The sequence below is a fragment of the Colletotrichum higginsianum genome, chromosome 2, assembly GCF_001672515.1.
Source record: "Colletotrichum higginsianum IMI 349063 chromosome 2, whole genome shotgun sequence".
NCBI classification, from domain to species: domain Eukaryota; kingdom Fungi; phylum Ascomycota; class Sordariomycetes; order Glomerellales; family Glomerellaceae; genus Colletotrichum; species Colletotrichum higginsianum.
Genome location: NC_030955.1, coordinates 5,836,240 through 5,854,483, shown reverse-complemented (window position 1 = coordinate 5,854,483; position 18,244 = coordinate 5,836,240). Strand labels below are relative to the sequence as shown.

The 18,244-nt window shown below is 56.6% G+C and overlaps 6 protein-coding genes across 6 annotated transcripts; 2 read left to right on the top strand and 4 right to left on the bottom strand.

The window, feature by feature from the left end:
* Positions 1-3,575: 3,575 nt before the first annotated feature.
* On the bottom strand, positions 3,576-5,949 carry CH63R_03489 (Alpha-galactosidase 2; the record flags this gene model as incomplete). Its single annotated transcript, XM_018298464.1, has 3 exons — positions 3,576-5,118; positions 5,191-5,794; positions 5,853-5,949. 3 exons carry the CDS (start codon positions 5,947-5,949, stop codon positions 3,576-3,578), a joined length of 2,244 nt encoding a protein of 747 aa, XP_018163280.1.
* A 2,327-nt stretch (positions 5,950-8,276) lies between these two features.
* Positions 8,277-10,096, top strand: CH63R_03488 (Metallopeptidase family M24; the record flags this gene model as incomplete). Its single annotated transcript, XM_018298463.1, has 4 exons — positions 8,277-8,689; positions 8,758-9,394; positions 9,460-9,938; positions 9,997-10,096. 4 exons carry the CDS (start codon positions 8,277-8,279, stop codon positions 10,094-10,096), a joined length of 1,629 nt encoding a protein of 542 aa, XP_018163279.1.
* Positions 10,097-10,242: 146 nt separating this feature from the next.
* Positions 10,243-11,125, bottom strand: CH63R_03487 (Ubiquitin carboxyl-terminal hydrolase; the record flags this gene model as incomplete). The annotated part of the gene is made up of 2 exons (XM_018298462.1): positions 10,243-10,616; positions 10,687-11,125. The coding sequence occupies 2 exons, from the start codon at positions 11,123-11,125 to the stop codon at positions 10,243-10,245; spliced, it is 813 nt and encodes a 270-aa protein (XP_018163278.1).
* Positions 11,126-12,579: 1,454 nt separating this feature from the next.
* Positions 12,580-13,938, top strand: CH63R_03486 (Nickel/cobalt efflux system; the record flags this gene model as incomplete). Its single annotated transcript, XM_018298461.1, has 2 exons — positions 12,580-13,378; positions 13,457-13,938. 2 exons carry the CDS (start codon positions 12,580-12,582, stop codon positions 13,936-13,938), a joined length of 1,281 nt encoding a protein of 426 aa, XP_018163277.1.
* A 256-nt stretch (positions 13,939-14,194) lies between these two features.
* On the bottom strand, positions 14,195-15,349 carry CH63R_03485 (uncharacterized protein; the record flags this gene model as incomplete). Its single annotated transcript, XM_018298460.1, has 1 exon — positions 14,195-15,349. The coding sequence occupies one exon, from the start codon at positions 15,347-15,349 to the stop codon at positions 14,195-14,197; it is 1,155 nt and encodes a 384-aa protein (XP_018163276.1).
* A 745-nt stretch (positions 15,350-16,094) lies between these two features.
* CH63R_03484 (uncharacterized protein) lies at positions 16,095-17,284 on the bottom strand (the record flags this gene model as incomplete). Its single annotated transcript, XM_018298459.1, has 2 exons — positions 16,095-16,980; positions 17,046-17,284. The coding sequence occupies 2 exons, from the start codon at positions 17,282-17,284 to the stop codon at positions 16,095-16,097; spliced, it is 1,125 nt and encodes a 374-aa protein (XP_018163275.1).
* Positions 17,285-18,244: the final 960 nt, after the last annotated feature.

Genomic DNA, 18,244 nt, shown 5'->3' with positions numbered 1-18,244 from the left:
AAGGCGCATATAAAAAACGACTATTCGCATCAAAAACAGGCTGCCTCTCACCCATGCTCGGCAGCGAGTTGCCCCCCATCCGTATCCAGGGTACCGCTGTGTTCTCTGGCAAGGCTTGTCCTACGTCATTCGGAGAGAAAAGAGGGAGGGCAATCTGCAAGCAGAGCAGGAAAAGGCCCACGGCAATGGGAGGCCGCCATTGGCCTGATGGGACTGGCATTGTGACGGTCTTGTTCTTTTTGTCCCTAGGAGATTTGTGGTATCGGACCGACATTAGGCGGACTGCCGAGCCCAAGAAGCCTGGATAATAAGCTGCATCCGAGCGGGCGAGAGAGTCTATGGACCATTTGGGGGGGAAGCGGAGTTGTGGCCGGGGGAGGGCGGAGGGTGGCGGTCGGGGTTCCTTGCGGGGTATTATTCTTGGAGATTTTGGACTCTTGGAGACTCATCAAACGGAAACCGAGAGCAATCAGAGTGATCAGAATGAGACTAAGGTACGTGGCCAAGACGGTCCCCCTTGAAGCCGCACAGGTACACAATACGTGAAAAGAAACATATAAAAAATAGAGGACACATCAGAAGTGCTAAACCCAGCACTGAAAACAGTGTCTGATCAGAGTGAGGTTAACATCTGAAGGAGTCGAAGCCCAAGTCGAAGCCGTATTGTATTGGACGGAAGCAGAGATGTGAACGGGGCAACGGGTGGGCCGCTGCAGCGCTAATGAGTGAGACTGTATCAAACGGTTGGCTGACCCTCGTGCCATATGGAACGTTGCTGGTCCCGTCGACGAGTAAAAACCGGGCGCAGTTGGACCGTCCTCGGACGATGGATCTCGGGCAATGGGGGCGTCGGAGACAAGGCCTGGGAAACGGGAGGTTCTGATTCGGTTGCGAGATGCGATCCCAGGAGGGTTGGCCGGCATACGGCAGTATCGGCGGCTGGGCGGCGGCGGCGGCGGGGTTACTTTGTACCTGTAAACTGAGATTTCAGGTGTTATGTTATTACTGTGCTGCATAGAGTTAGATGGAGGGGAGAACCACGTTTGTTGGCGAAGAAAAGTTTGCAGGTGCAAGCGACATGGTCCTTGGTTTCGGGGTTGGGCCCGCGATCTTCACAGGTCAGAATCAGATACGACGGCTCGATGGACAGACGTCCGTCCCGCAGCACTCTCGGAGATACTCCGTCGACTTGGCCGCCACCACCGCATCGCTATTGGCCGAGAGGGTGAAGTACGGGACGTAACATAGCACACAGCCAAAGCTCGCGTGCTCGCGTGCTCTCTCGCTTGCCTTTGCCTCCATTTCATTGAACATGCAATGACTTCGGTGAGCCGGATGAGCCTTGCTTTGGCTGCTCACCGCGCAGTGAGGGTAAGCAGCCCTCGCTCAGTCTTGTGTGTAACTGTAACCGTACGAAGTAAGGGTGAGTGAGATGCAGCATGGCAAGCGCGTGTGCCTTGCGGCAACACCTTGACCGCAAGGCATTATCGTCAGGCTGCCAAGTTCCAGACGAGACTTGACTCAAGCCGAATATGCAGTGGCTCGAGCGGCACCACTTTTGAAAACGAAAGGGAAAAAAAGGTCCAGTAATTCCCCTTGGGGATTTTGTGGGTTGGCGGCCAAGGTCGGGGAAGAACGCAATGACACTGGGGACTCGACAAGACACCAGGGAGCCCACCCTCGGTGGAGTTGTCGTAATTTGACTGTGACAAATCAGACGAATCAGACATCGGTCGCACACTGGGATGCTGGTCGTCACCTTGCCCTCGGTTCCCAACGCAGCAGGACTGAGATGGTTCGGACGGTGTCCGCGGTCAAGTAAACAGCCTGGGAACATCGGGGTCGTTGCTGGTACTAGCAGGCGGTGTGCCGGTGTCATCTGAGTAGATAGAATCCAATATTGTAGCGATGCATCTTCAATCTTGCATCTCCATGGCACCGGCGGAGGTGGCAGTGCAGTGCTGGTCGAGAGGGTCGAGGGTCGTCAAAATTGACAAGACAGGCCCTGTCCAATCGACCCTGTCTACGCCATTTGTTGGTTGGGCTGTGGGTGGGTGGCATGCCGCATCTGCACTTGGTTCCATTTGTCTCACGATGGTTGTGGTGGCTTGCGCGGGAGGATTCACCCGCAGAAGACGAGGTGATTGCGTCGCCGTGCCCTACCCCGAGCAGTAGGTATGTCACATGGCCGGTCCGTAGGCAATCTAACAACCAAACTAATTTGAAATCTTATCAGGTAGCGAGAATGCCAGCGAGGCTCCAGGGTGGTCATCCTTCGGCCTTCGTCATGGCGGGGTGCGTCGTGATGGTTGGCGGGCACAGGCGCGGATTGGTTACGCCGCTGGTGAGATGCACATTGTGCTCGAAACAGAGAAGAGTCCTTTCAAATGCGGAGGACAAACTGGTCTCTCTGACGGGGACATTGATCGGCCATCCCGTGATTTGGGATCAGAAACAAGTGCCATCTGTGATTCGGCCTGCATGCGTGCAAAGTGCCTTCGTTCGATTGTCATCAAAGTTGAGGTTTGAGTGCCGTGAACCTTCGGCTCGATTTTCCGATACCAAGACTCTTTGAGGCCACTCCGGTCAACTCTGTGAGTATTCCGTCAGCAGCGGACGTCGTGGTCTTCGTCTTGATGTTAGTCGAGATCGAGGCGATGTTGTTTCAAGTCCGTCGAGTGGACCTGATGCACGTTGTAGGGGATGGGACGGGACCAGCATCGTGGTTGTGCTCCAGCAGCTTTAAGCCTCCTCGGCGAGCGCCAATGCCACGAGGGACACAAGCGACGATCCAGGGATGCGGGTGGAATGTGGACGTTTGACACTGACGACACGGCGTGGCCTGGCTTGTGAACACGTGGAGGACGGGCGGTTGGGGTCGCATTTGCATTTGGAGATGGAGTTGGAGGCTTTTGGAGCGAAAAGCGCATCGTGACTTTGATTTTGGCAGTGCATGGTTGCCAATTGGCAAGAGCGTTTCGACACTGTCAGCTTTGTATGGTCCGTGCATTACTTGTTTATATAATGATGGATAGTAAGGTCCACTTCCCGGAGGTCCCTCCGTGCGAATGACCATGAGAAATTGCTTCGTCAAGTCTGCTTCGTCAGGCATTTTTCCCGAGTTACTTTGAGCTCAGTCACCCAATTGACTTCGAACAAGGAAGAATTTTCCTTGTCTTTCCCAAGTTGTTATTTCTTATCCAAAAACAAAAAGGTTCCTTTTCGGTACTGCGGCGCTCAGATAACGTGGGTGTGGGTGACCTGCAGTTGCCGCTAGTCGTACAAGAGTAGTAATTGACAACGGCCCGTGAGAGGGAGACGAGACATCTTCAATATTCGATTCATGACGTTGATAGATAGGCAACAATCAGCATGGGAATGTAATGAGGTGTTTGTTGTACATGGTGGAGCACAGAGTACAATCGAGGCGGGCCAAACATTCAACACCATGCTAACCCGCAAACCAGTCGTTATGGTTTAGTGAAACAAAAGCGAGAAATCAACGTTAATTCTAGCTATTACGGTAGTTCTAGACTAAACGAACTCACGGCGCACGAGCTTTCGGGAGGCACCGATTAGACCTTCCGGATCATCACAACACGGCTGTCGTAATCGCCCTCCAGAGCATACTGCACTCCCGTGTTCATCAACGTCGCCCCGGAATACGTCCCGTTGTTATCCAGCGAGTAGGACGCAGCCGGGTCCAGTCCTTGCAGGCGGAGCCGCGGCAGCGCGTGGTTGTAAAGAGCGCGCACCTGGAAGTAGAACAGCACAGCCTGCGATCCGTCCTCCGAGATGATCAGGGCGGCCGGCCAGTTCGACTCCTCGGGCAGGTTGAGGCGCCACAGGTCACCCCCGATCACGATGGGGTTGACCAGCTCGCCGAGCGCCATCAGTTCGGGGATCTGCACCTTGTCCTCCTCCAGGATCTCGGCCGGGTTCAGCTCGAGGCCGAAGGACCCGCCCATCATGGCGACGTGGGCGCGGAACTTGATGGGGATGGTGCGCCCCGTGATGTGGTTGGGGACCGTCGAGACGTGCGCTCCCATGGCGGCGGGAGGGTACGCCAGCGATGTGCCGAACTGGATGAAGATGCGGTCGAGGGCATCCGTGTTGTCCGAGGTCCAGATCTGGGGGAAGTAGTGGAGAACACCGGGGTCGAAGCGGCCGCCGCCGGACGCGCAGCCCTCCCAGAGAACATCCGGGAAGCGAGACGTGAGGACCTCGAACACGTGGTAGATTCCGAGCATGTACGAGTGGCTGATGCCGGGAACTGGCGTCTCGTGGAAGCCTCTGTTGTTGTCCCACTTGACGTACGAGATGGGGGCGCTGGTAAGGATCTTGGAAACGGACTCGATGATGAACTCCTGGACTTCCGGGAGCGCCACGTTGAGCACGAGCTGGTCGCGCCGAGTCGTTCGCGGGTAGTTGCCGGCGTGGAGGACCCAATCAGGGTGCTCGTTGTAGAGCGTCGAGTTGGGGTTAACCATCTCGGGCTCGAACCAAAGGCCGAAGAGGAGCTTGTCGGACGAGTTGGCGACCTGGAGATCGACAACCTTGTTGACGAGAGCGGGCAGGCCGTCGGGGAAGCGGTCTGGGTTCACCTCCCAGTCGCCGAGGCCCGCGTTGTCCTTCACTCGCGGGTACTCCTTGCCGAACCACCCGTCGTCCAGCACAAAGAGCTTGACACCGAGCTGAGCCGTCTCCTGCGCCAGGTTGTAGACGGTGCTCTCGTTGTAGTCGAAGTAGAGCCCCTCCCAACTGTTGAGCAATGACGGACGAATCTGGTCGACGAACTGGCCCCTCATGAGGTGGTTGCGGTACAGGCGGTGGAACTTGCGTGACAGGCCGCCGATTCCGGTCTGCGAGTACACCGAGACGACTTCGGGGGTCGTGAGAGTCTGCCCCGGCCCAAGCGGCCAGGAAAGCTGGTACGGGTTGAAGCCGAGCATGGCGCGAGTGAAGCCCTGTGATCCCTTCTCGACCTCGACGGAAAAGGATCCCGTGTAGACGAGAGAGAATCCCCAGGCCTCTCCCTGAGACTCGGTGGTCTCCGGGGAGACAAGGGCTAGGAAGGGGTTGTGGAGATGGGACGAGTATCCAGTCGTGCTTCCGAAGCTGCGTTGCGTGGTTCAAGTCAGTACAGACGCTCCCCGAGGCCACTCATCGCTGTCCGTTGTGTGCACTTACCCCTGGGTGCCGTAGTCGATCTTGCGCCGGACTCGCATAGCCTCCCGCGCCCAATCACCCCTGAGCTCGATCATTTCCAAGTCTTCAAAGGGCAGATCCACACTGAGACTAGCCGCCTTGTCGATGGTGATGTTGCCCTGGCCCTCGTTGGTAATGTTGACGCTACGCACGATGGCGTCATACTTGGGGAAGACGGAGTACGAAAGGTCAACGGCAATGGAGCTGTAGTTGTCGTAGAGGGAGACAACCAGTGTAGAGACCTCCTCCTCGGTTCCAAAGGTCGCAGGGAGACCCGGGAGGCTGGGCTTCCCCTTGCTGACTTTGTGGGATCGGTATTGGAGGTCGCTGACGGTGTATCCCTCGGTCTGGCGGATTTGCAGCGCGGGAACCCGGAAGTCGCCGCGACCAATGTCGGGATACTCGCGTCTCACACGGCCGATCATGTCAACCCAGCCGTTGACGGCCGGAGGCAGCATTTCCAGGCTCTCAGTGGCCGAGCCTCCAAAATGGTCGGAGTAGAGGTCGCCCGTCAGCTCATCTACATGGAAGCGGTAGGAAGAGTGGTCGCCGTTGAGGGCAAAGGACGTGCCATCCACGACGATGCCTGCAAGGTGTCAGTCAGTCTCTGCCGTACCCCGGGTCGGCGTGGTATACTGTCTTACCATTTGCAGACGACTCATCCTGGCCCGAGACTCGGCCAGTGAGGACCGAAGCGGACGCCGCAACGGCCAAAGTCTTTAGCCAGTTGTTTCCAGTCATTTTTTGTAGCTCGAGGTTGAACCGTCAGCTACAAATGGAACCGAGAGAAGCTTGTCAGAGGATGAGGATGCTCTGAGAAAGGGTCTGAGCCAGCCATCACACCATGGACCGCCGGTCGAAGAGCCGGTATTTATATCAACAACGGCCATCTGCGCATGCGGCTCTCCCGGCTTCGCCGAGCATCTCACGAAGCACAGTCCCGACCAGAAGTCTACGAAAGGTTCGTCAAAATTATCGGCAGTTCCCCATCGAAGATCAGCAAGCGCAAGATCCACCTCCAGGCTAGTTCTCCGCCAGTATTCCAGTTTCCCGCCAGTTTCCCGCCGCGTCCTCGCTGCTTCTCCCCGACTTCTCCGCAGTTCAAATGGAGTGCGGAGGAGGCGGGATGCAGCGGTCTGCCGGGTAATACTTCATCAAGCTTCCTTTTAGCACCGCACATGATCCTGTTCATCCCAATGTAACCTGGATTTTTTTCTTCAGATGAGGGGTAGTCTGGCCTTGGCACATGGCTGGGTGGGAATAGAATGGAACATTCTCCGGGAACGACCAAGGTCTATTCCACTGGAGGCGTTCAATAACAGCTTAATCTTGTGTTGTTGTCGGACCACAAATAGCAGCAACCTTGAGGTGTTTGTTTGTTGGCCCCATGTTCCAACAGAAGCTCAAGGTATTTTAGGGCCCCCACAGAATGACTTCAATGAGGGGACTGCACCTACATACACTATTAGGCTCGGCAGCGCATTCGGGCCCGCCCTCCATGGATGACCATCTCGCAGTGACGTTCCACTCGCAGGTCGTTGCTGCAAGAGCCCCGAGTCTTGCGGCATATCATGCCATGAGAAACCAGAAACGTATCTGCATCGACCAAGAGGCAATGGTATATGATGCGGCACAGAAAGAATTCGAGTCCCAAATCCCACGAATAAGCCAACAGAAAAGCCGAGAGCTGCACAGCATCAGCGCACCATTCTGCCCCCCAGACCTTGGGATGTGACACATTGGACGGACTGCAGCGAGTCGTTGGGGAAACTACACACTGGGCTTGGACGACAAGAGTCCGTCCCATGCTCATGGGACCTCACTGTCTGGACCAATATCGATCCGCAGCTTGTGCGGTTGGCATCATGCTACCTCTATGGAGTGCAACACGTCCAAGGATAGACTCTTAAGCATGGACCGGTCTTGCCTTGACATGAGGCAGTCGATGTTCACAGGGCAGAATGTCATCTCCTGCTCTGTATACTGTTGCTGACAAGGACGACGAGCTTTTGGAGGAAGGGAGGAGGCAATTGAGCGGGTATGTGGTTGTGATGAATGTTTCCAAGCCAAGAAAGTCTCAGCCTTTTTACCGAGAGCGAATCGACGCCATTGTTGCCAAGGGCGGGACAAGCCAATGTCACTCATGGGCTGGAAACTTTGAACCAATAGGCAACTTGGGGAAAACGACTGTTTTGGAGGGGAAGTGGATATGAGAGCGGGAATTTTTGGCCTTGGCTCAATGGCCGGCTGCAGGGCGAAGATGTTTTTGAATCATGAGAATGGAAACCTTGACAATTTGGACGTGGGAAAGAACCTGTAGTGACGGCAGCAGTACGACACCGAGAAAGAAAAAAAACATATGAACAACACGCGTTAATGAATTGGCTAGTTCAGTCGGTCGGAGACACATATATATATGTCTAATGTACCCGTACCCGTACATTATAAAGACTCAGTGCAACCATACCAAAGTCGACAGTCGACAGTCGGCAATACTCACCAACCACCGGTTTTCTTAGACGAATTGGCCGGAAAAGATGTCTCCTGAGTGTGAGCCTTTAAATAAAAATAAATTGGTTAACATCTTGGCCTTGGTCTCGATGACTAGATCTCGCTGCGAGACTCACCCCGTTGTGGAGAAGAGCGATGTTTGTTTGTTCTGAGAACGAGAACTCGATCCCGTCCTGGCTGCCAGATGGCGTTGCCTGTGTGTCACTGTCAGCCAGATTGTGACGAACGGAAATCGCTTACATAACGGAATCACACCAGCCAGCAAGGACTGTGCGATTACATAAGAAGACTAGCGATTGCACTGTCACCCTGAACCCCGCCGTTGCGTCTCCCGAGACGCGGTTTGACTCGCCTCGGACAAGCAGCTTCCTTATCCGCCTAGTTTCGCACCTCTGATTCGCCATCGCAGCTATCGTCGTCCCGCTGCACATGCGCGCCTATATTCGGCTTACCCATCTTGGTTACGGTTACAGTGCCTTGAGTGCGTGTGGCCGTGTGGCCGTGTGCCCCTCCTTCCTCTCAAATCCGAACCCCTCCAGAAACCCCGACGAGTCTTGATGTTGGCCAGAACAACTCCTTTGGCTCGCAGCACCGCTCTCTGCTCCAAGTCCATAATATCGCGCCCTGCAGCATCGAGCTTCATCGGCCGACCCCGCATTCAACAGCTCTCCGCCGCGACATCTAGGCCCCTTGGCAGAACGCCACGAGCTCTGCCGTCGCACCACGTCGCAACCCCGTTCGGGACGATACCAGCAAGGCACCACTCCTCCACCTCCACCACTGCTACCACCGACGTAGCCATGTCCCAAGACTTCGAAACAGTGCTCAAGGGCAAGTACCCGGCCAAGCAGCATGCTCTCCGTGTCGCCGACTACGTCAAATCCAAGGTCCCCGGTGCTACCGGCGTTCTCTATGTCGAGGGTCGCATGACCAAGCTGATCGAGGACAACGACGAGCCCGAGCCTTTCAGGTACCTTGATCTCGACCCCAAAAATTGTGAGGGTTGCCGTCATATGGTAACTAACAACTTTTGCAAAGACAGCGCCGCTACTTCTACTACCTGACTGGATGCCCTCTCGCCGACTGCCACTACATCTTCGACCTTGCGACGAACAAGTCGACCCTCTTCATCCCCCCTATCGACCCGGATAGTGTCATCTGGTCTGGCCTGCCCGTCAGCGCCGCCGAGGCAAAGGAGCTGTACGACGTCGACGATGTCAAGTACACCACCGACGTCAATGCCGAGCTTGTGCACCTGGGGAAGGGTTCTAAGAAGACCGTCTTCGCCATTCAAGACCAGGTCCTCGACAGCATCACGTTTCTCGAGTTCGAGGACAAGAACTTCAGCATCCTGAAGGACGCCATCGAACGGTGCCGCGTGGTCAAGGACGACTACGAAGTTGCCCTTACCAGGAAGGCGAACGCTGTCTCGACAATTGGTCACCACGCCGTTGTTGAGCACGTCAAGAAGGCCAAGAACGAGAGGGAGCTCGAGGCCCTCTTCCTGCATCACAGCGTCGCGAACGGTGCCAAGAACCAGGCCTACCACGGAATCTTTGCTGGGGGTCGCGCTGCTGCCACTCTGCACTACGTAGCCAACGACGCTCCCCTCGAGGGCAAGCTCAACCTTCTCTTGGATGCCGGCACGGAATGGAACTGCTATGCTTCTGACATTGTAAGTGCGATTCTTGATCGCGTTGCCCAGGCAATGGGAAATGGGCCCCTGTTAACTAGGAACAGACTCGGTCATTCCCCATTTCCGGCAAGTTCAGCAAGGAGTCTCGCCAGATCTACGACATTGTGTTGAAGATGCAGCTCGAGACCACCGCCGCCTTGAAGGAGGGCGTCATCTGGGATGAAATTCACTTGCTGGCCCACAAGATCGCCATCGACGGCCTCCACTCGATTGGCATCCTAAAGGGCGACAAGGACGAGATCCTCAAGAACAGGACGAGCGTCGCCTTCTTCCCCCACGGCCTGGGCCACTATCTCGGCATGGACACCCACGACGTAGGCGGCAATGCCAACTACGCCGACACCGACCCCATGTTCCGCTACCTGCGCGTCAGGGGTGCGCTGCCTGCTGGCAGCATCGTCACCGTCGAGCCGGGTATCTACTTCTGCAGCTTCATCATTGAGCCGTACCTCAAGGACCCCGCGCACTCCAAGTTCATTGATTCCGCTGTCCTTGAGAAGTACTGGGACGTCGGTGGTGTGAGGTATGTTGTGTCCAAATCTGCAGCGTTCAATGTCTGAGCGATGTACTGACCAAGGCAGGATCGAGGACAACATCTTGATCACGAAGGACGGCAGCGAAAACCTGACACCCACCATCAAGGACCCCGATGAGTTGGAGAAGATTATCCAGGCAAGCTAAAGGGCGTTCGTCGTTGAGGAAAGAGGAGGAAGCAAGGCTCGGGGCGGTAGTTCCGCGAATAGCAAAGGCGACTGGAACGCCTGTGTCCAATAATGTTGATGGCTAGGCTGAAATGATGCGCACACCCGTCGGCATGTTCGTCCTTCTTATGAACTGTCGGCCAGGGCCATGAGGTTGAAACCGATATTGTCTCCCCCTCGCGCGATGAATTGCCGAACAAGGTCCAGAGACTTGGCTCCTAGATCCACCCTTTCCTCCTCGTCCGGGATGCCTCTGTCAACGGGTCCCTTTCTGTCACCGTCGAGCTCGTAAAGATGGCCCGTGTCGGGTGATTTGACGAAGCAAATGTAATGAAAGTTGACGTCGTCCTCGGCGCTCGCGGGCGCCGCCGTGTCGCCCTTTGTGGCGATGGATGCATAAGCATCCTCGAGTTCCTGGGAGCCCTCCAGGACCAAGGCCGCTTGCGCGGGGTCCATGGGCGCCGTGATGGACAGCAAATTGTCCAGCAAGGAGCCGGGTCCTGGGCAGCCGCGTTAGGATAGCGTCTACGACCTCTCTCGACGAGATCGCGAAAAGGGAAATTAACTCACGGAGAAAGTCCTTAGCCCGGCCGTTGGCCAGGGCGTGCAGGACGGCGTACAGGCCGCATGCGTTGTTGATTGTTTGCTTGAACCAAACGGCGTCCTCGTCCTCCTCGTCGTGTTGGCCGGCCATCCAGTCCTTGGCGCCGGCCTCCTCAGCGGTCAATCGGGCCTCGTAGGCCGGGGTCGTGGGGAAGACGAGGACGAGGGCGAGAATCCTTGGGGGCAGGGCGGCCGGGTCGTCGAGGGTGAAGACGTCCTCAAAGTGGAGGGAGGGCGGGACGCCGAGGAGGGCGATGAGCTCGTTGAAGACGTCCGGGTTGGACTCGAGGGGGATGAAGGCCTTGTTGTAGGTCTGGGGCATCGTGAGGACAGTTGTGGGGTTGGAGCAGGCGCGGGCTGTGGTGGGAATAAGTGCGATGAGTGCGATGAGCGGGTGAATGAGCATGGGATGCTAATGATGAGCTGATTTTCTTGATAACCGAGACTGATTAGGAGAGGCCGAGAAACAGATGGTAAATATACATTCCGCTGTGGTGACCTCTATGACGGCAGAGGCCGCTGAAGGGAGGTACAGGTGACAAAGCTTGCGGTGGCTGCTTACTGAGCGCTGTAATTGCTGACTCCCATCACCAACAAACCCCTAACGCCACTGTCCACAAAACAAACCCGTCATTTTTTTTCGACCTCCCTCACCTGCGTGACATCGAAGCAAGGGCGAAAGAGGGCGAAAGAGACATTGCCAAAAACCAGTATGCATGGAAATCGTCTTCCGCATACCGGCGACTCAATAAATCGTGCACAGGGCGAGATAATATCGGCATCTCACAATTCAGTATTTGCATGTCGAGATCACCCCCGGCCTCAAAAGAGGCCTTCAAGAATACAGACGGCGCGACCCGATCATTCAAAACTGAAGAGAAATCAAAGAGTAAATGACGTACCCGAGTGCTCAACAGGGTAGGTCGCTGTCGAGGCGACTTGACAGTCAACGGACAGCTGTAGCAAAGTCACGTTGCTCAGCATCATCCCGTTCGGCCACTAACAGCTGAGGCGTCCTCGGCTGGCCCCGAGAGACAAACACAAATGAAGCAAGTATCAATGAACAGAGAGGTCGAAACCGATCGTGACGCTCATCAACATCTCTAGTCTCCGGGGTTCGGGAGCATGGCTCCACCCCTCCACCGACCCGGACAGCCAAGCTTTCTCAGTCCCGTATAGCAATCCCAGTGGGAAAATAACACCGGCCCTCTTCTGATAGACCCCATAACTGATGGCAGCCATCTTACTCTCTGAAATACCCTCTTTCAAAAGAAAAAGGACAAAAAAAAAGAATTTGAATTCAAAGCTCTGCGGCAGAAACAGAAGCTATAGAGCCCCAAAGCTCTCTCTCCGGAACCGTGGCCGCCGGCCGCCGCCGGCTCGGAGCGGCGTCCCCGCATGGTCTTCTTCCTTCCCCCCTGCTACTCCAAATGCATCGATAAGATAACACCTGAAAGATGGAGGGGTCGTGAGGGGTTCCCAGTGGCCGACACCCCGTGAGACGAATTCGCCAACCACCCCCGTCCCATGCTATGAGCGAGTTTTCTCATACGCTATCGACTGGCCTTGACTAGTTCCGATGAGCTGTACACAACAGTCAAAGACGCTTCGACAGACTTATGTGGGGGGAGCTTTTGGCCGTGAGGGGAACGTGAGGGGCCGGAGGGCCGCCGTCGAACATCTTGTCTCTCCCGCCGGCTGAGCGTCTCGAACTCAACGACAGCCTCTTTTCTCCTCCCCTTCTTTCACCAAAATTTTCATTCATTTTTCACCACCTTTTTTTTTGCAGCTGTCGTCTAGACTCTCAGTTGATACAACTGTCACCCCACGATCCAATCTCGCCTCGCCACAACCCCAACCATGGCGCGCTTCCGCGTCCCCTTCTCCTCGCTGCCCGTCCCGGAACCCCTGCGCGCTCTCCCGGCGCCGACGGTCCGCATCATCACCCTCCTCATCGCCGTCAACGTCCTCATCTGGGCTGTCGCCGGCGTCATTCTGCACTTCCACCCGGCCCTCGCGCCCCCCGCCGCCCTCTCCTTCGTCCTCGGCCTGCGCCACGCCCTCGACGCCGACCACATCTCGGCCATTGACCTCACGACCCGCCGCCTCATCGCCTCGGGCCAGCGCCCCGTCACCGTAGGCACCTTCTTCTCCCTCGGCCACAGCACCGTCGTCATCATCACCTGCGTCGTCGTCGCCGCCACCAGCGGCGCCCTGAGGGACCGCTTCGACGGCTTCGCCCGCGTCGGCAACATCGTTGGCACCGCCGTCAGCGCCGCCTTCCTGCTCCTGCTGTGCGCCGGCAACGGCTGGGTGCTGTACAAGCTCATCAGGAGGCTGCGTGTCGTCCTGGACGAGGAGAGGGGGAGCAGGAAGAGGGGGGCCGCGGCGCAGGGCCACGAGATGCCGGCTGGGGAGGAGCAGGACGAGGGCAACGCGGCGATGGATCTGAAGCTCGAGGGCGAGGGGTTCCTGGCGTCCGTCTTCAGGAAGGTGTTTCGCGTCGTCGACCGGCCGTGGAAGATGTTTCCTCTCGGGATCCTCTTCGGGCTGGGGTTCGACACGAGTTCCGAAATCGCCATCCTCGGCCTCTCGAGCGTGCACGGCGCCCAGGGGACGAGCATCTGGCTCATCCTCATCTTTCCCGTTCTCTTCACCGGTAAGCATGACGACCCGACTTGTTGCCCCCTTCCGTTGGCTTGCATGCAATGCGGAAAACCAGACTAACGCGCCCTAGCCGGCATGTGCCTCCTCGACACCACCGACGGCGCCCTCATGATGGCCCTCTACACCTCCAAGGCCTTCTCGCGCGACCGCGTCGCCATCCTCTACTACTCCATCGTCCTCACGGGCATCACCGTCTTTGTCTCGGCCTTCATCGGCGCCGTCCAGGTCCTGTCCCTCGTCGCCAACGTCGCCGAGCCCGAGGGCCGCTTCTGGGACGGCGTCGACGCCATCGGCGACCACTTTGATGTCATCGGCGGCAGCATCTGCGGGCTTTTCGTCGTCGTCGGGCTCGGCTCCGTGCTGGTGTACCGTCCGTGGCGGAGGAGGGTCGAGAAGCGCAGCGAGGAGAGGGCGGTGCTCGTACCCGAAGAGGAGAGGGGCTTGGGTACGGGCACGGGTGCGGGCGCCGGGTCGAGTTACGGTACTGTCACGGCTGGGGGGCCAACCTTGAAAAAGGGGCCTGTTGCCAGCGAGGCGGCTGTGCAGGAGTAGACACCATGTAGCGCGTTGAGACATCATAGAAGAGCAAGAGAATACACCAGGGAAGGATAAATGCGCAAATGCGCATGGTTCGTTGGGAAAGCTGACGAAAAGGGGGGGGGGGCTTCGTTGTGCAACTCATGTTTGATTTGATAAAACACTGGACCACGATGGCGACGAAAGCCGCCACCTCGAGACCATCTTAGTCCAAGGTATATATATATATACAAGCATAACCACAAGCAGGCCGGCTGCCTCGTGACGCAATTCAAGCGGAAAGCTCTATGGCTGTCATGTCTCCAAACTGCAGCGTGTGACCGGGCCCCTGCTCCCGCAAAGCAGCCTCCTTTTTGGCTTCGTTGTAGATTTCCAGAAGCGTCTTCCTCCTCTTCGTCCTCGCCGGCAATTCATGCTGAAACTGAGCGAACAAGTCGTCATCCCCAAGCGTCGCCGGAGTCAAGACACCCTCGCTGCCCTCATCCTCATCGTTCCCTCGAGGCCAGCTGTCGCCGTACTTCCTTTTCAGCATCAGAATCAGCCCGCTCGGCGGGCCAGGAACCGTTCGAGAGGCCACGGCCGCCTCGCCAAGTATCCCAAGCGACCAGCCCTTTTTCTGGTAGAGCACTCCTTGCCACCGCTCTGGATCCGGCACAGAAGGATCGAGGCTTTCTAGCAATGACGGTTGTTGCGGCTGGCTCTCTTCCTCTGCCGGGACGGCCAGCACGGCGGTCCGAAAAGCTGTCGGCGTCGGGTCGTCTCGTTGTCTCCAGTTGTCGTGGAGGTGTCGAGGCGGCGGAGGGGCCGTTGCCAGGCCAAGCGCTGCGGGCCTCCAGGCGGCGGTCTGTTGAGAAGCGCCTGTTCTGCTTCTGTAGAGGGCATCTACGACGGGGCCCCGCAAGAAATTCTCTCGGGCGCAGTCTCCCGACTCGTTGTTCGAGTTTGTGAAGGGGCTGATCCGGTTCGAATCCGTGGCGATGATGATTGTGGCTTCACTGGCGCTGTTCCCGCATGCCCCATTCACGTCAGGAGTGCGGAAAGAGGGTTCGTTGTGATGCATCCTGCTGGAGGATGAGCTGCTAGCACATCCGCCATTACAATGTGCGCCTGTGCAAGAATTGGTGTATTGTCCATGACTGTTGACACCGACCGTGTGAGTGTGGTCGAGGTTCGTCCCATCCGTGCTGCCTTTGGTGGCTCGAGATTTGCCGTTGGAAATGTCGCCATGATTTCTGATGCCGTGTTCGTCGTTGGGGCTGGTGCTATTTGGATCCGTGCTATGAACATGAGTGGAGTTGGTCTGAAGGATGCCATGAACGAAGTGTGCGGCACCGGTATATCCCATCGATTTTGTCCGTTCCCTCTCAACACGGGCGAAGCACACCTCCTTCATCCGGTTGGATAGTTGGATCCGTAGGTTAGTCATTTTGGACGATGTGAAGCGTGAAATCCGAGCAAGCAGTACCTCGGATGGGTGTTGATGCTTTTCTTCAGGTTCGTGTTCTCCTGCCATCACTACACTGACCTTGATATACAGACGTGGGCACCCATCTCCGATGCCTAGGTAGCGGAAACTGGTTCGGGTAGTTGCAATGGAGTTGCCGGGAAAGAGTTCAACCTCGATGGCGTACCAGACTCGAGTGAACTATATCATCGGACAACCATTCCATCATTCTTGTCTTACAAGGGTTGTTCCCAGAGTCAGACGAATCCGCTTCTTGCCAGACCACACCGAACCGCCAACGGGCACGACTCGAACCTTAATGAGATGACGTTCCATGGTACGATGAATAATGAAGTTCGCAGAGACAGGATTCGAATCAGACTCGTGCCAGATTTTGATGAAAGCATCGCCCGCCAATCCTGACAACACCGAGATGCGCCAGAAGCCTCTTGGACCCAGAAAGCCAGAGTGAACGGAAGAAGGGGACACCAGTCTTGCACTGCAACGAGCGCCACCGGCATCTATACTGCTCCAAGATCTCAGACGAGTGCACCTGCGTCTTGGATTGCGATAAAGATGAAAACATCATGACGGATATGATACTTATAATGCAATCATATGTCAGATTGCATTCCAACAACTTAGGTGTGCGTGAATGGTTGGAAGGCAGGGAAGCAGTATGCACACCTCTCTGCACAGGCATCGATTCGAGATTCACTTCTGTCTATTAACGGAAAGCCGAAGAGCTGTTCTGAGCAAAAAGGGATGTCTTGAAGCCGTTAACCAACTTGGAGATTCCAAAGTATGCATGGAATTCGGGTATGGCAGTTTCCACATGTTGGATCCGACCACTTGGTCCTGTGTGCTTCACCGCATTCCAGACCACTGCACCTCCACCGGTGCGAAAGTGGGGGGTAGGGGGGCGGGAGGGGGTCGTCGAAAGGACGGAATGGGCGCAAGCAACTCGCAAGATGGAGCGGAAGAGAGAGCAACGGACGCAAGTCCGAGACAGATTGTTGCAGACCATTATCGTTCTCAACGGGACGGGAGAGCCGAGAAGAGATGAGGGCATTGCGGAATCGGAGCAAGCGGTGAGGTCGGTGAGGCGACGGACAGATGCCGACAGGACAGGGGACCTCGGTCCAGTCTCTGGCCCAAAACGGCAGAGCATGGCAGACCCGTCCGAGTAAAACCCGTGCCTCTGCACGCAAGACTTGGGGATGGAGCACGCGAGAGACGTTGGCAATGCGAAAAATGCTGGAGGTCGGATGAGCAGTTCCGTCAGTCGGGATTCGGGCTGGGCCTTGTCGCCACTGGCGTGTTTCTGGTGGTTTGGACGATCAGGGTCCATCCACACCGACCGACATGGACTAGCGACTGGCTGGCTGGTCGACTGAGATGCGATGCTTGCACATCCATCCCCCTTTTCCGTTTTCCGTTGCTGCCGTTCTCCTGCCGGCCGGTGTTGGCGTTTGGGCAGACAAGGGCACTCCCGAGGAATTGGCTGGTCTGCAAAGTTGGAGAAAGGTTCGATGGCCCGAGCCTGTCCACGTTGCCAGACCATGCAAGCACTGCATATTCGTGTGCCCTGCGTGCTTGCGTACGTGATCCCCCTATCTTGACGGGCGCATTCGCATACGCTCTCGTGTCGGGCCTGCCAGACAAGGCGAACACGTACTTTCTAAGGCCGAGAATCGTTGGCGAAACCTGCAAGTATGCAGACGGCTGCACAGAGAGAGACGATTCGGCCGTCCAGGCAAACGCAGTGCAGTGCCACAGTGCACGGGAGGGACCATGATTGCTGACGCTGGATGGAGACTGACTTATCAGGAGTCTGGACAAACCAGAGCCAGCGGTCCAGTCCCTTGCCACCCACCCACCCACCTCCTGCATCAGGCATCGTGCCCAGACGCCCATGCTGTCTGTCTGTCTGTCTGTCTGTCCGTCTGTCCGTCGTTTTTGTGGATTCGTACAGGACGCGGGAGGCTAGCAGCAAGGGATAGGATAGGGTAAGTACTCTGCGTCCCCCGGATTTCATTATCGACCCCCCGTTGTGCTTGGTAACATCGAAGTGTAGTATCCACCGCCGCAGCCCGGGCGACGAACCCACCCCACCTCCGCTAATAACACCTTGTGCCGAGGACAGATGTAAACAGGCACAACTAGTGGGCAGAGAAACGTCCGTTGGGGGTCGTTGAGAGGGCCGAGACAGTGACTGTTTCCTGGTTATCATGCGGCCGCTGATCTATCTTGCAATATCGGGGCAGGTCAAGGATCGTCGGCAGCCGACCGATGGACAGCCCCATATCTAGCCCATAGGGAGTTGTTGTAGCCCGAAATGGAATAGGAACCTGGTGGGGATGGTGGATTGCGTGCTGTCCTAGTGTAGACGCATGGCCTCGGATACGGCTATATCGCTGAAGCTGAGCCTCATTGTCTTTCGTTCATAGGCCATCGCGGGCTTGTCAGAGGGTGAGGCAGCCGACATGCTATTCGTAAATATTTGCTTATGCTTCGGTTCTGCTGACGCGTTGACGGGGGCCGCTGAACGTGACCACGTCAAGTGACGCAGCTGCCTAACGCGTCCATTCAAGTCCACGATGTATCTCCCTTCCCGCAAATCGATGAGTCTGTAGACAAAACGCCGGCAGTGGCACTGGATCGTTCAGGCAGTTCGATCCGAAGATTGGTGTCTTGTGAGTTATGCGGCTGGGAATGCCTTCAAGGGCCATTCTCATATGAACATCTAGATTATGATTCGGTACAAGTACTTCCTGTCCACCAGTCCCACCAGGCTAGTCGCAGGCAGAGACGGACCCGGCGGCTAGGACCCGAACACTGCAGCAAATAAAGGTCAAGCAGCAAATGTGGCTGTAC